The sequence below is a fragment of the Athene cunicularia genome (genome assembly GCF_003259725.1).
Source record: "Athene cunicularia isolate RWA chromosome 3 unlocalized genomic scaffold, athCun1 chr3_part1, whole genome shotgun sequence".
Lineage (NCBI taxonomy): Eukaryota > Metazoa > Chordata > Aves > Strigiformes > Strigidae > Athene > Athene cunicularia.
Window position 1 is genome coordinate 119,739,112 of NW_020799097.1, and position 14,879 is coordinate 119,753,990.

Genomic DNA, 14,879 nt, shown 5'->3' on the forward strand with positions numbered 1-14,879 from the left:
CAGAAGAACTGGGCGGCGCTGCAGGCCGAGCCCGCTAAGTGCGACTACCTGCGGGAGGAGGTGCGGGCGGCGGGACGGGGCGGGACGTTGCCGGGCCATGCCCCGCGCCGCTGACCGGCGGGCTTTCTCCTTAGGTCGGCGGCAGGATAGCGGACAGGGTGTTTGACATCCCCAGGTAAGACTCGCCGCGACGGGACGCGGGGCACCGCGCCGTGTCCCGCACAGTCGCTCCTCCGCGGCTCAAGGGTCGCGGGTGGGGGACGTGACACGCGGGGAGAAACGCTGATCTGTGGGCACATGTCTGCGCCCTGCCTTGTGGCCGTGACCGCAGGGGGATGCTCGATGCGGTTAGTGGAAAGGATGTGTGGAAAGGCGTGTCTCTTGAACCAAGGAACAAGCGACAGGACAAGAGGCAATGGCCTCAAGTTGCACCAAGGAAGGTTTAGACTGGCTCTTAGGAAGCATTTCTTTCCAGAAGGGGTTGTTGGGCGTTGGAATGGGCTGCCCAGGGCAGCGGTGGAGTCCCCATCTCTGGAGGGGTTGAAGAGTCGGGTTGATGACCCAGCGCTGAGGGATCTGGTGGAGTTGGGAATGGTCAGTGTGAGGTTAATGCTTCGACTGGATGATCTTCAAGGTATTTTTCAACCTAGGTGATTCTGTGATTCTGAAATGGCTGGATAAAACTTAATATAGTCTAAAATTTAATCTAGTTTTAAGCTTTGATTATGTTTTATGTTGCTGAACTTATCTTTTAGAACATTTCCTCTGGCTTTGGATGTTGGCTCTGGAAGAGGTTACATAGCTCAGCATTTAACCAAGGTATTGGTTCTTTGTGCTTAGAAGTGTTTAAAATAAGTGCATGTTTATCCCCTTGTTTTCAAATAGGGCTCTGTTATAACTCAAAATAATTCGCTGTGTCTTGATGACATAATTTTTTTTCCCCCTCATATCTCTAGCCATAATCCAGAGGCGTGTGTTGTGCAGGCTGTTATTCTATTGTCACCAAAGATTACAAATGGTAGTTAGTGCAAGGGAAATCTGTTGTGTGGCAGTTAATTGTTAGTCTTGAGTAAGAACCTGCATGTTTTTCGATCAATCAGTTGGGCACACTTTGTTGGTCAAGAGAAGTGTCATTATGGAGATTTTTGAGCAGTGAACAGTTTACTCTTCATAAACAACACAATAAGTGAAGGTACTTCATTGGCTGTTGTTAATTCATGGTGTGCATTTGACTGAACTGATACCTAAAAACATAGAATGTGTCTTCTGTTATTTCTTCTACTTCAGCTGTTATCATTGGGAGCAATTGCTGAGTACTGCATTGGGGAAAGAAAATGCTTTTTGCTTTTTATAATGTTTATATCAAATATTGAAAAACAAATCAAGTATTAAATAAACTTTTAAAATTTTATTTCAGGAAACAGTTGAAAAACTTATTCAAGTTGATATTGCGGAGAATGCTTTAGTAAGTAGCTTTCTGAATGTTAATGTTCTTCAGTTCCGTACTATGGGAAAGCAGAAGTGAATTTCTGATGTTGTTTTTCTTCTAACCCAACATTAGAAAAACGCCATAGAATCTGAAATCCCTACGGTCAGTGTTGTAGCTGATGAGGAATTCCTTCCTTTCAAAGAAGATACGTTTGATCTTGTTGTTAGCAGTTTAAGGTATGTGTTAATCATTTATTTACATTTTAATTTTTGGTTCAAGATGTTAAATAATGTTCTTTTTAGAGTAACTTTAAGGAAAAAATGGAAAGATTAATAGTCTGCTAAACAGCAATGAGACACATACTAGTATACCTTAAGAAAAAGTGCTGTCCTGGTGGTTCTTGCTGGTTTGTTTGTTTTCCTTTAAAATGCATGTAGCTTCTCTCTTTCCTGCATTTTGACAAACTAGTCTCCAGGACTTCACAACTTACAAAACAAACCAACAAAACCCCAAAAAGCTCCAAACCCTAGAGGTTTTGGTTTTACTTAGTATCAGTTTTAGGCTGGCATTTCAAAACTAGTTGCTTTGGCTTCTGAAACATACTTAGATAATGTTATATTATTTGCATCCCTAAATGTTGTTTGATACGCAATTATAAAATGTATGCTTGTGTTATTACAGTTTACATTGGGTGAATGACCTTCCTAGAGCTTTTAAAGAGGTAAGAAACTATTTTTTAATGCTAAAATTCAACACTTGACATTACTGGCATTCAGAGTGCTATTTCCAGGTCTTCTTTAAATAAAAGGCTCATGTTTCTCACCAGTATTTTTACAGTATTGGCAGTTCAAGGGGCGTCAGTGGATATTTCTATAATTTACCAAATCAGTTTGGAATAAATAACTGAAACAACATGTTGTGTAATATTTTATAGTCTCAATAGCTGAGATCATGGTAAGTGATGTAATCTGAGGTGATGCTATTGATTTTTATTGTGTGTTAGCTCTTAGGAATTGTAGTACAAGGGTTTTCTAAATCTAACTTCGCCAGAACTGGTTTATGAAACTTGTATTATTTTAATGTCTCAGCTATTTATTTTGAAAAACAACTTTAATCACATAAAGGCTTTTTGATTTGGAAATTAAGCAAATGCTTGTTGAAGACAAAACTGAAACTTACTGAAAAAATCTGATTTTGGATTATCTCAGCTCCTTTCTGCAGGTGAAAATTTTCTTCAAATCAGCTAACTTTGGAGTGAGCAAGAGCAAGGAATGTTTTAACCAGTTTGCTGGTTTTTCGTTTATTTCAAATTGGTCAGTCATTACAGTGCTACTCTGTCACCTGTTGGTATGAATAGGAGTACAGTGCTGTTATGGAAATAATAAAAATAAATTTGAATGCCTTCAGTACCTAAAAAAAACAAACCCACCCTTGGAAATAAAATTATTATTTTTTCTGGAGTGTAAGTGTCCTGTGGAGTATCAAATAGTCTTACCCCCACAGTAAAAATAATTGACATAGTATACTGTCCCACAAAGTGAGGGAACTTGGGTTCTTGGCCAGCTTTCATTATGAATGCTCATTTCCTACTTCAGAACCACTGGCTTTATTGAAAGATGCCTTCAGCTGCTTCAATGTCAATTAAAGGCTTCTTTATTAGCACAGAAAATGTAGCTTAATAATTAAAAACCAGTTTAAAAGATTTTGTTTCTAATCAGTAAGGTAAACTGAAGCTTTTGCTGTCTCCTTAGCCTGATTATGTAGTATGGCTCATCTGGATACCTAAACCAGGGATCATTGCCAATTCTTAAGGAAAAAAGAAAGCATCAATTTATTGGCCTGGCCAGTCAGAAGGGGGCTAGGGCTTATAGACAAGAAAGCAGCTTGTCACCCTTGTGTTTGAGTCCTCATATTGCTCTTCTAGCTAGTTAAAAATAAGTAGGGATAGACATAAGAGTTGCGTTACTCTGTTACGTGTTCAGAAGTAGAGAGATCACTACTAGGAACTGAGGCCTCCATTTCCCTTAAATCAAGCCATTAAAAAATGTTTTTGCTGCCCTCATCTGAGAAAGTATAAGTGAGCAGAAGCTATTTTCATCTATCTTATTTTCAGCAGTAAATTAATTGAGGATACTGTTTTAGGAGTATCCCATTGTTAATAATTGTACCCTAGATTTCCATGGTGCGTTTTGTGTTCCTTGACTGTAAGAGTAATTTCTGTGGGTTCACTCTCTCTTAAGAACAGTTTTTCTTTAGACAGATTATTTATCTTACAGTGTTACCGAAAGCTTTGGAGCATCTTGCCTTGTGCAATACAGTCAATATTAAAAATCTGTTACAACTCTCATAATGGTTGCTTTTAAGTTAATTTGGAAAAAAAGAAAAAAAGTCCTAAGAAATTCTTCGTTACATAGGCTTAATAACAGAAAACATTTTTTTTCCTGTGTGGTAGATTCACCAGGTTCTGAAGCCAGATGGAGTATTCATTGGCGCAATGTTTGGGGGAGACACTCTGTATGAGCTTCGCTGCTCTTTGCAGCTGGCAGAATTGGAGAGAGAAGGGGGATTTTCTCCTCACGTATCACCGTTCACTGCTGTCTCTGATTTGGGACATCTGCTGTCGAGAGCTGGCTTTAACACCCTGACTGTGGTAATTATAAATAAGAGAAAAATCAGAACAATCCAGAACATCAGAGCTGCTGGTATATAAAACCCACTGTTTAATAATGTATTAGTAAAGTACTGCTTCCTTCTGCATATCATGCACCTTGTGGAAGAACTTTCTGCAATAGCCTGGACTACCTCTGTTCTCAGCTTCACAGTGATTAATGAAATCAACTGAAGCATGTCTTTGGTTAGTGGCCCAGTAGAATTTGAATGTCTTCTTGGATAAATGTCAGAGAATGTTAAACCTGCTTGAAAAACCTTTAGATGCTCTTGGTGTTTCTCCTAAGACCAAGAAGGAAATAATGGCATTTTAATTAAAATTTGTTTGCATTTGGGCTACTAAACAAAACTTTTTGAAATGTTAAGACAGTGTATTTTTCTAAGAATTTTGAACAGAAGTGACAGATGGAATAGTCTGTTAGCAGCTCTGAAGGCTAGCATAATGCTACTGCTTTAACTTGATATGCTCTAAAACTAAACTTCTCAATACTTCTAGGATACTGATGAAATTCAAGTCAACTACCCAGGGTTGTTTGAGGTTATGGAAGACTTGCAAGGCAAGTATATACTTTGTGGAAACATAAACATTTCCTATATCAGTGGTGTAGACACAGAAGAGTTTCACTGTGTTTTGCTTAACTCCAAATCATAGAATAAAGGACCATTAAAGGTCATCTACTCGAACCCCCCTGCAACGAGCAGGGACCTCTTCAACTAAATCGGGTTGCTCAGAGCACCGCCTAGCCTGACCTTGAATGTTTCCATGGATGGGGCATCTACCACCTCTCTGAGCAACCTGTGCCAGTATTTTGTCACTCTCATTGTAAAAAAACTTCTTCCTTAAAAAAAATAATTTTATTTTAACAGTGGAAGCATTAATTTCTTTCTGATCTCTACTGAGTCAGGAAATTGTCTGTCAGCAGATTTGTGTTGGGAAGCAGAAGTCAAACTTGCTAATTCATGGTCTGCTATGAAGTTTCTGTGTCTCTTTTATTCCTATTCTTTATGACCCTGTCCAGTGTAAGCTGCTGAAAAGCCCTGAAAGGGAGGCAGAAGCATATATCTCACATACTAACTTTTCCTGTGAGCCTCCCTAATTATCAGGACATTCAGGAAACTGCTTTGGAATGAGAATAAATAGACCCTAAAATTGGAGTCTGCTGAGGAACGAAAAAAAAAAGAAATTGAGATGCTGAACAATTGAATTGGTATTCTGATGGTATTTGTCATGGTTTGTAAAGTAGTCCTGTGCAGTCAGTTGTTACTTACAGAGCGATTCAGGGCATCTTCCTACTCTGGATCAGCTGCTGTTGTTTATAGTAATTTCTTAATGAAAATAAAACTTTCATTCTCTGCAGAAACATTCAGATGCAGTAAGTGATTAAAGAAATTAAAGTTGTGGTAATTTCTTATTAAAAGTCTCTTGGGATAGTAATTTTGATGCTTATCTGTTAAAAAACAAACATATGAGTGGTGTGTCTGAATAAACACTTTGTGCTTCTGCATGAAATAAATTATATTAGAAAACCTAAATGTTTGAAGTCCCAGGCTGAAGAAGGAATAATTTTAAATCATTCCTAGCAATACAAACTGTAAATTGCAAAGTATTGGCATTAAAAGACTTTAATTCTTACAGGTAAGAAACCCACCTAATTATTTGTAATATGTTGTTTTCTCTTACAGTGAGATTCAGAGGATTCTATACTTAATGCTGGTGTAGTAAAAATCTGTCATTAGCGCATGACCTTTAACTCATGGCATATGCTATATCTTCTTTTTCTTAAAGCTAAAACATATTTTTAGGTATGGGGGAGAGTAATTGCTCTTGGAATAGAAAACCCCTGCTACACAGGGAGACGATGTTGGCAGCTGCTGCAATATACCAAGGTAAGTACTTGAGAGATAAGAGTTAATATGAAATTACTTTAAGAATATATTTACTATGTCTTTTTTTCTGACCTCTGTGTTAAAAAAAAAAACAACACACCATTTTGGAATAGACAAAATACCTTTATTGTACAGATATTTTAAACTTTAATTATGATGATAGGGTTTGAACAATGTTGATGCACCAGTATGGGATATTTTTATTGTCCCAAATCTTTCATGAAGAGTCATTATGATGAATATGTCATACTTAGTTCTAGTCTTCTGAGAACCAAGTATTTCTTAGAACTGATGTTCTGTGTACCTGGTTTTTTTTTCCTCTCCCTTCCTGCCCTAACAGAAATGTATGGAAATAGCGATGGCTCAGTACCTGCCACGTTTCAGATCTATTACATGATTGGCTGGAAATTCCATGAATCACAGGTAAAGTAAACCTGAACTATTTTCTTTTTGAAGGTACTTTTCAATTACTGATGCATTAAAAGCTTTTTACAAAATATTTTAACTTAAAATTAATCCTATATATTTTTTCTTCTTTTTCAGGCAAGACCAGCCCAGAGAGGTTCTGCAACAGTTTCGTTTGGAGATTTGGCAAAAATAAATGGACTTATTTCAAGAGGAAAAAAATAGTTCTTCATCAGAAATTGTAGTTGTCTTGAAGCTTCTATAAAACTTCTCATTGCAGATAGTCTTTACTCATGCTTAGTGATGACATTCTGAGATTATGATAATCTGCAGCAGCAGGTTTTTTTGGCTTTTACTGCCAATGTGACAACATCAACTGTGTAAAATAGGTTTATTTTTTGTTTCTAGATAAATATTTGAGCAGTATTCTAAGTGAGTACACGCTCTCCCAACTTTTGATTAAAGTACTTTTTCCAAATGTAACGCCTCTTTCAGCATTTCAGTATCACAGACTACGTCAGGTATGATTTGCAAGTCTGGGTGTATATCACCCTGCATTATTTTTTAATTATTCCTAGAAGGTGGTAGATCATAATAAAGAGTAGTGCTTGGTGGCAAGTGAATTTGTAAGACAATAAGAGAAAATACCATTAGATATACAGATCTAAATTACTATGGTTTTTATGGGTTGGAACTTATGGGTAAAAACTTACTCTTAGTTATTGTTTGAAATTGGAATGTTTGACTTGTGTATAAGGAAGTGGTTGAGTAAGTTCTGTATTATAAAAATATCTCAAATTGCTACCTTTCACCTGCAGCCCTCAAACTCAATTACTTTTCCACCCCCAAAGCCAGAAAAGTTTCTGAACATGAATAATAGAGCTTAGCCATAAGGAAAGTTGGATGCTTCATTGTAGCTTTAACAGAATTTACGTATTGTGATTTGACTGAATTTACTGAAAGGAGCAGCAAGCAGGCGAGTTACATGGCACTCAGATGTGTAAGTTTCAAATTAACTAATTAGCTTAGAATTGACATTCTCTGGAGTTGGTACTCCTTTGGAGTTTCAAGGCATTTATTAACCTTTTATCTCGTAGCATTGGAAAAATAAAAGGTGATACTTTATTAGTTAAAAATTGTGTATGCATGTTAGTTTCTGCTCTTAGAGGCTGAAAAGCATGGAGTACACTTTTTTCTCTTTGTGACATGGAGCTATGACTTTTCCTGTATATAACTGCATTACCAGAAATTGATACTAGTTTTATGGCCAATTAACCTGAGATGTTTAGAAAAAATAATCTACCCAGAGATTTCCCTCGGTTGTAGTACCAACAGAGAATGGTAGGAAGGAAAAGCCTGAAGGTTATATAATCAGGTGTACTGTTCAGTCAGGTTTATCATTGTATTTAGGTATTATATCAATACTGGTGAGACAAAAGCTTCTCCAGGCTTGTTGTAAGAGGATTATCCAGCAGGTGGAGTTTGACAGAGTGGTGCAGCACAGCCCAAATAGTCAAGATAGGCAGAAGCCTTCATATTCTGTCAGGAATTACTGATTTATGATTAAAAGACTAATACAGATACTAGCTACATTCTACTGCTTAACCAATACTCCGTTTTCAAAATAACAAAGTGCTGTTTAAAAAAGAAACAACTCGGAATATTCAGCTGACTAGAAGATAATTTAAGGGCCCCATTTGGGGGTTTATTTTATCTACCAGGGTGTGAATTTAAATTCACAGAGAAGGTACAAAACATCCTGATAAGGAGGGCAGCAATCTTCTATGTTGTTTTTGCTTACAACCCTTATCCATAATTTTTCAAGGGGAATGCGTTCATCTTTCATTTTTCTTAGAAAACAAGACTAACCCTCGTGGAAAAAGCAGGAGAAGCTGTAAGTGGTCTGATAACCTTTATAATAGCGTTAAGACTAAAGAAAGATCTTGCCTGTCTGAAAGACTTCATTTTTTTCATAGCACATCAGTGGACTTAATACAAGACACTGCATCTCTCTACAAGTCCTCTCTGTCTTTAATAAAATTCACTTGCTTCAAGGGGAAACTCTCCCGAATGTAGGTTTCTCTGAAGTTATGTGTCAAATGACTGTGTAACTTAATGCATTTTTGCTTTAGTAGGTTAATTTCCAGTCACTTGAGCTGGTGGTTGTGACTCAGATGTGTTAAGGGAATGAGGAGGTGGAATTTGCTGGGTAAATGTTAATTGGAGAAGTGCTCCTACTGTGCCTGTTTCAAGCACTCAGTTAAGTTACGGAGAAAAGGAAGAATTTCCAGTTCTTTGATTCCATATTCCATGGGTGGAATATATAAACAGTAAAGTAGGTAAGAATGTGGCTGTTAATGGGGGAAGGTATCTTCTGGACAGAGAGAAGTGAAGAGTAGTTTTCTTCCTAGCACTTGGAAGAAAAAAAAGTATAGATATTCCATTAACTTGGAAAAGGGCTGGGGAGCAGAAGTGGGGAGTAATAATAGTGCATTGGAGCAGTGTTGGTTGGAATTATGGAGTATGCAACTGACAGGTAAGGGGTTTGTTTCCCTGGCTGACTACATTAAAATAACTGCCTTCTACATGTGTTTTTAACTGCTTTTTCTTTTTTTCCTGTAGTATTTCTTCTTGGAATTCTAGGTTATTCTGGTTTCCACTAGCCACTTTATTTGTATGGCACTTGTATGAATAAGTTTGAAAACAGTTTACTATGAAGAGATGGGTTTTTTTCACATAAGACTCTGTTATATTTTGATTCTCTTTTACAGATTTATGTCTTTTTGGTTTTCTGAAATTGGAATGAAGAATGTGGTTGCCAGTTGCTAGTCAAGAAGTTATTTTAAACTCTTAAGTGCATGTTAAAAATCAGCTTTTGCAGAGTAAGTGACATAAAAAGTAGTTACTAGGTGATACATTTCTTGTAATCTTAGTTTTAAAAATCCTGATGCATAGTAGTCCATAAATAACAAAAGACATTTTAGAAGCAGCACATTTACACTTCATGAATGTTAGGATTTTTGAGCTTCCAAAAGGTTCTGAGAGTCCAAGTCATGGATCAACGAGCATGCTTGTTCAGTATCTTTGATCACAAGATCTGTCAATGTATAGTTTTATGCAAGTCTGCTTAGGATAAAGGGATGATGAAGAGGCCCTACACTTTGTAGCCCAAGCATTAGATTTGGAAGTTCCTGTGCTTTCAAAAGACTGAGAATTTCTGAAGTTGAAAGAGGAGAAGGGATTCTTGACTATTTTATAAAAATGTCATCTGCAGAAGTTCAGAAATGAACCATGAAAACTAAAGTAATTTTTTACTCTGCTTCAGAGAAGAAATAAAATAGGAACAACACTCTTCAGTGTTTTCTAGAAGTGAGCTAAAACTAAACTTTGTCAGTTGCAGGGGGAAGAAACAGCAATCTTTCATATGGTGTTAACTGAAATTTCCTGATGAAAAGATCTGATCTAGTGGATTAAATTTATTAGAGCATCTTCTTCAAGAAGCCACATTAAGAAAGCTAGCATATATGTTAAACCTCTTAAATTTTCATTTGTCTAACTCAAGAACTTACGACCCACTTTTCAAAGACCTGATCTATTTTGGTCCAGGTTTTGGAGCTATTATTTTGGTGCAGTACAGTTACTGTATTAGTTTGGAATCTATCTGAATACTGAAGTAAATGCGACCTGTATAGTTAGTTGGTTGATTTCCTGTATATCTTGGGTGCCCTCAGGTGAAGGATAAGGAAAGAGAAACAAAAAAAGAAAAAGAAAAACCTGAGACAGTCAAGTTTTAGCTGAAGGCTGCTGCATAGCAGTGTGAAGTAAAAAACACTGAAGAGAGTGCATGTAGGGGGGAAAACACTCTTGGCTTAAATCAATGTAGAATTAAAGTGGTTTGTTGATTTATTAATAGCTTGTAATTAACTGTTAGTCTATGTGTGCAGGATTAATGGCAGCAATATAGCAGATAAATGACTGTACTAGACCCTTAGAAAACCTCAGTAAATGCCTTCAGATATCTAAACACCCTTCTACAGCAATTCCCCTGTCAGCTTGCTGTTCCATGCTCACCTTCATCCCTTTAACAGGAGGTTTGGGTTATAAGAGCCCACCTGTTACCCTCTTTACATCCATCTTCTTTGGAGATGGGGGTGCTGTAGCTGCAGGGCTACCTGTGCTGCTCCTTGCACTCCAGTAGTCCACCCGAGGCGCTGTGCAGGCACCCCAGGAGCAGCCAGCACTGGTTACCCCTGACTGTCAGCCCACAGGCTGCTGCTGGGCAGGGTGCACCCTCAGGCCTCAGCAGAGCTCGAGATCCCAGGAGGGCATCTTCTGTGTCAGACCAGTGTTGACTGCTTCTTTCTTCTGTTAGGAATTTGAGTGGTTTTTATACTTGGTCTTAAGCTGACTCTTTTTTTTTCCCCCACGCACAAGCTCTCTTGGTAACTGCTTGGTTACTGTTTAATGTGGCTGATGGTTGTCTTCATTTTCAGCCTTACCAGGTGCTGAGCAAGCTCTCTCTGTTTTGAATATTCTGTTCACACACATTGCACTTGTATTTTTATCTTAGCAGCTGATGTTGTCCAGGCTTTTTTTTTTTTTTTTTGCCAGGAGGAGGCTATGTGGATTTCCCCCATGATGTGGAGCTGGTTCTTTTGCAGTACAAGGTGCATTCCATAGAGTAAGAGACAAAGTCCCTCTCAGGAAAAAATGTTTCTGTTTGGAACCTTATGTTGGGGTAATGATGAATACTGGAAAAATTTAACTGGCCTCAGCATGTTCGTGATAGGCCAGAATGTATTGCAATATAGCAGTTTTCTAGTGATATTGTGTACAATAAGGCGGCTTCATTTTCTCTGCACTAATGCAGACAAATTCATGCATTTGTTTGCATTCTGTAGGGATTCCTCACACTTTATGCAAGTAGAAATGCAACTCGAAGTTGGGATCTGCACACTATGTGTGACTACTCATCACTGGTCTGTTCTTTTAATATTGCCCCCAGAGTTTGTGTGAAAGAAAGAAAAGGAAGAAAACAAAGAATAAAACTACACTTGTGAATTTATTTACCATGAAAATTTCCATACTTCTGATCAAATGTCATTTCTGGTTTCATGAATGACAAAACTACAGGGACAGAAATGCATTGGATGCATTTCTGCTGTATAGAATACCAATTTTTTTAGCCAAAATAACCTAAAAAAAAGTGACTGTTTTACTGAGTGCATACATTAATTTAAATCATTTGAAGCTATTTAGAAATTATTGTTCTGGGGAAATACTATTGAAAATGAACAATTTACTAAGGGAATTTAATGAGTAACAGGTAATTATGTCTAGTCTACATCTAATTGGTAGTAACTTAAATTTTTTGTTGATACTGGAATTGCTGTACTTTGTTTTTTCCCTGAACTGAGCCACTGATGGCTATATGTCATGCTCCTTATTGTAGCTCCTCCATCATCTCATCTCTACAACATATATACTGCTTTAGCATCCAGGTGGCAGGTGCATCTGTTCTTACCGAAAGTTACTTCATTAATGTTAAGTCTCCCATTTATTTATCTGCTATGTATGCTATTTTTTTGTCAGTCTGTTAGTTTATTCAAGTTTTAGAATTACTGCTTTAATTTGATGCAGAATTTAGTGACATTTGATACAGGACTTCTGATGTTATTTACTAGTATCAGAGTTGCTTTCAGTTTTGTAATGAAAAATGTAGTTCCCATAAAGAACCACTTTAGATTTGATGATTAAATTCCTGGTCCATATCTTTCCTGACTCAACAGCAGGATGCCCAGTCTTACAGGATTAATATTGCTGTTCTAAGGCAACAGCTGTAGCAAGATTGAGTTGGTGAACTAATGCTGAACTTCATAGGTAGCCATGTTCAAAATAGAAACCGAAGTCATAGCTCCATATTCGCATAACATGCATTTGCATGCCATCCCATCCATGCCTAATTTTTTTGTCTGTGAATTTCTTTAGTTACCTATAGTTATTTCTGGAATTCAAAAAAACGGCAGAGCTGTAGCTACTGCCAAGAGGTTTTATTAGTCACATCTCAAGCAAAGCAATCCTTAGATGATTTTGCCTACAGGAGTCAACTTAGAAGGCATTCTCAGGAGGAGCTGTGGTGCTCTCACAGCACTGCTCAGGGAACAGACTTACAGCACTTGTTTGATGCATGGATGACTGATCTTCCATTACCACCTTTTGCAAAACAAACTAAAACATCTGCTGGTTGTTTTTATATGTGAGCTTTCCAAATGGTACCTTATACTTTTGGGTTGGGTTTTTTTTGTGTGGTGGTGTAGTTTGTTGTTTGGTTTTTTTTGGTTTTTCCCTTTCCTCAGTGGCTCAGTGAATCTTTATTGCGTGGAAAGTGGAACTGTGAATGTATTGGTTGATTATATCTCTGTTCAGGACATTTTAAAGCATGATGACCAGGACTTTTTGGTAGCTGGAAGTTAATTATCCCTTATTCAGAAGATTAGACATTAATTTATAGCTTTTGAAACTCTGTGGTTAGCTGTCTCAAAGATACGGAGTTAAAAAATAATACTATGATTGTTTATTGGCCTCTGATATATGTTTGGAGTAGACTTAGTTGTTCCACTTCGGGAAAGGATTCAGGTTTATGAACCCGAAGCCTTCATGTGTGCGGGGAAGTGTTTACCTGCAGCTCCCTGTAGAGAGTTGTTAGATCTTCTCAAATATAAAATTACTCTGTCTCTGCACTCCTTGCTAATATTTTCTACTGGGCAGCTTGGCTTTGCTATACTAGCTTTCCTAGGTGTCTGAGCACTCACGTAGAGACTGTGCATAATTCTAGAAATGTTGAGCGTGGAAGTCAGAGTCCCTTAGTTGTAAAAGGATCTAAGAGGTGAACAATACTGAGTACCGCAGCATACAGATGCATCTGTACACCTGTCTTCAGATTCTGCTTTTGAGTATTGCTGAATAACACACCCCTTATAACTGTATTGTAAATATTGTCTGTTTTCTAGCAGTTAACCATCTTGAAAACACATCAACATGGCTTAGTAAGTGTAACACTTGAGATGAATTTACAAATGAATCTTGGCATAACACAAATGTATTTTAACACTGCGGGTTTTATGCCTGCTCCCTGCATATTTATTTTCAACCTCCAGTTGATTAGCTGTTTTGTCTTGTGTACAGAAATGGCCTGTTTAATGCAGTGGGAAGTCAAGTAGAAGCCAGCATTTGTTAATGGATGCTTAGAACAGGCACAGTCAGACATTTTAAATTATTCTAACTAAGCAGTAATTCTAATTTATTTCTAAAGATAGAAGTATAACAACCCAATTACCTAGTTTCCTCACAGACTGTAATGAGTACAGTTAGAATAAAATTGGTCTATAAATTTAACGGGCAATTTCTTATTGTGTGGACATTGAAAACACTAGCAAAAAATGTGGCAAGCTCTGTTAGTCTATACAGTAACTTATTCCCATTGCATGCTTCCTTGACAAAACATATGACTGTAAAATATCAGTCTAATCTGTTCTGTACAAGAAGTTTTTGAAGTATTGGCTCAAACAAGGATGGCAGAGTTAAAAGTTCTTTCAAGGAACCCCCCCCCCCTTTTTTTTTTAACCTGGATTAGCAGTAGGGTTTTTTCCCTTAACATGGTATTATGACTATATATTCAACTTGTAATACATGTCCAGCTGTATCTAGTATCAGGCAAGTTCTGAATGTGCAGCCTCATAAAAATGGTTGGATCGGTTCTTTTTGAGTGTAGACTGTAGACAACATGTATTTTTATTTTTATAATCTTTAATACTCTGCTGAAAGGGGAAGGAGTGCTGCAGTCCCACAGCTGATACAGAGGTTCTCAAACCCTGCTTCAGGCAGCTGCTGCTGTACACAGGTGCCAGCAGTTGTGCAGTTCACTGGATGTAACCAGGTGTGGGGCACTTTAAAATTTCTAGCTGATAGAATCCAAAGGACACTTTTCCCTCCCTTATAGAGCTGATTTTTTTATGATGGAAAATTCTCTTTGTGACTGTATCTTCATACAGTAAAGAACACTGAGAAAGACATAGCTAAGTTGCAGTGAGCTGCCGAGAATGAAGTGGTGAAAATTACAGGCCGTGAGAACACAAAACAAAAAAACCTGAGGCTTGAATAACAGAACAAGTTTTTTGAAGTACATTTTCCTGATGAACTTTTGATGTCATTTCTGCAAGCAGATGGGCATTACTGGAAAGAGGAATGGAAAAGACTTCTCTATCAGGGTATTGTCAATCATGAAAATGCTTTAATTATTTTAATGGTGTATCCCTTTTAAAAGTACTTGTGTTACATTTTTTGTGAAGTTCAGTGGGTAAAATTGTAACTGTGACTGTGAAAGTAGCAGCAAGTTATTCTGCATTAGAACACCAGCTTAGTGGCACTAACTTCTCTAGGGATTTAGGCCCTACCACACTTTTTCCTACCTGGTAATTTCGTACAGCACACT

General features: G+C 37.5%; 1 protein-coding gene across 1 annotated transcript; it reads left to right on the top strand.

The window, feature by feature from the left end:
- Nucleotides 1-6,667, top strand: NDUFAF5 (NADH:ubiquinone oxidoreductase complex assembly factor 5; the record flags this gene model as incomplete). The annotated part of the gene is made up of 11 exons (XM_026844691.1): nt 1-60; nt 135-175; nt 756-819; nt 1,418-1,465; nt 1,562-1,665; nt 2,111-2,150; nt 3,882-4,079; nt 4,593-4,653; nt 5,900-5,983; nt 6,324-6,406; nt 6,527-6,667. Coding segments are annotated over 11 exons (870 nt in total), but the record flags the coding sequence as incomplete, so codon positions are not given.
- Nucleotides 6,668-14,879: the final 8,212 nt, after the last annotated feature.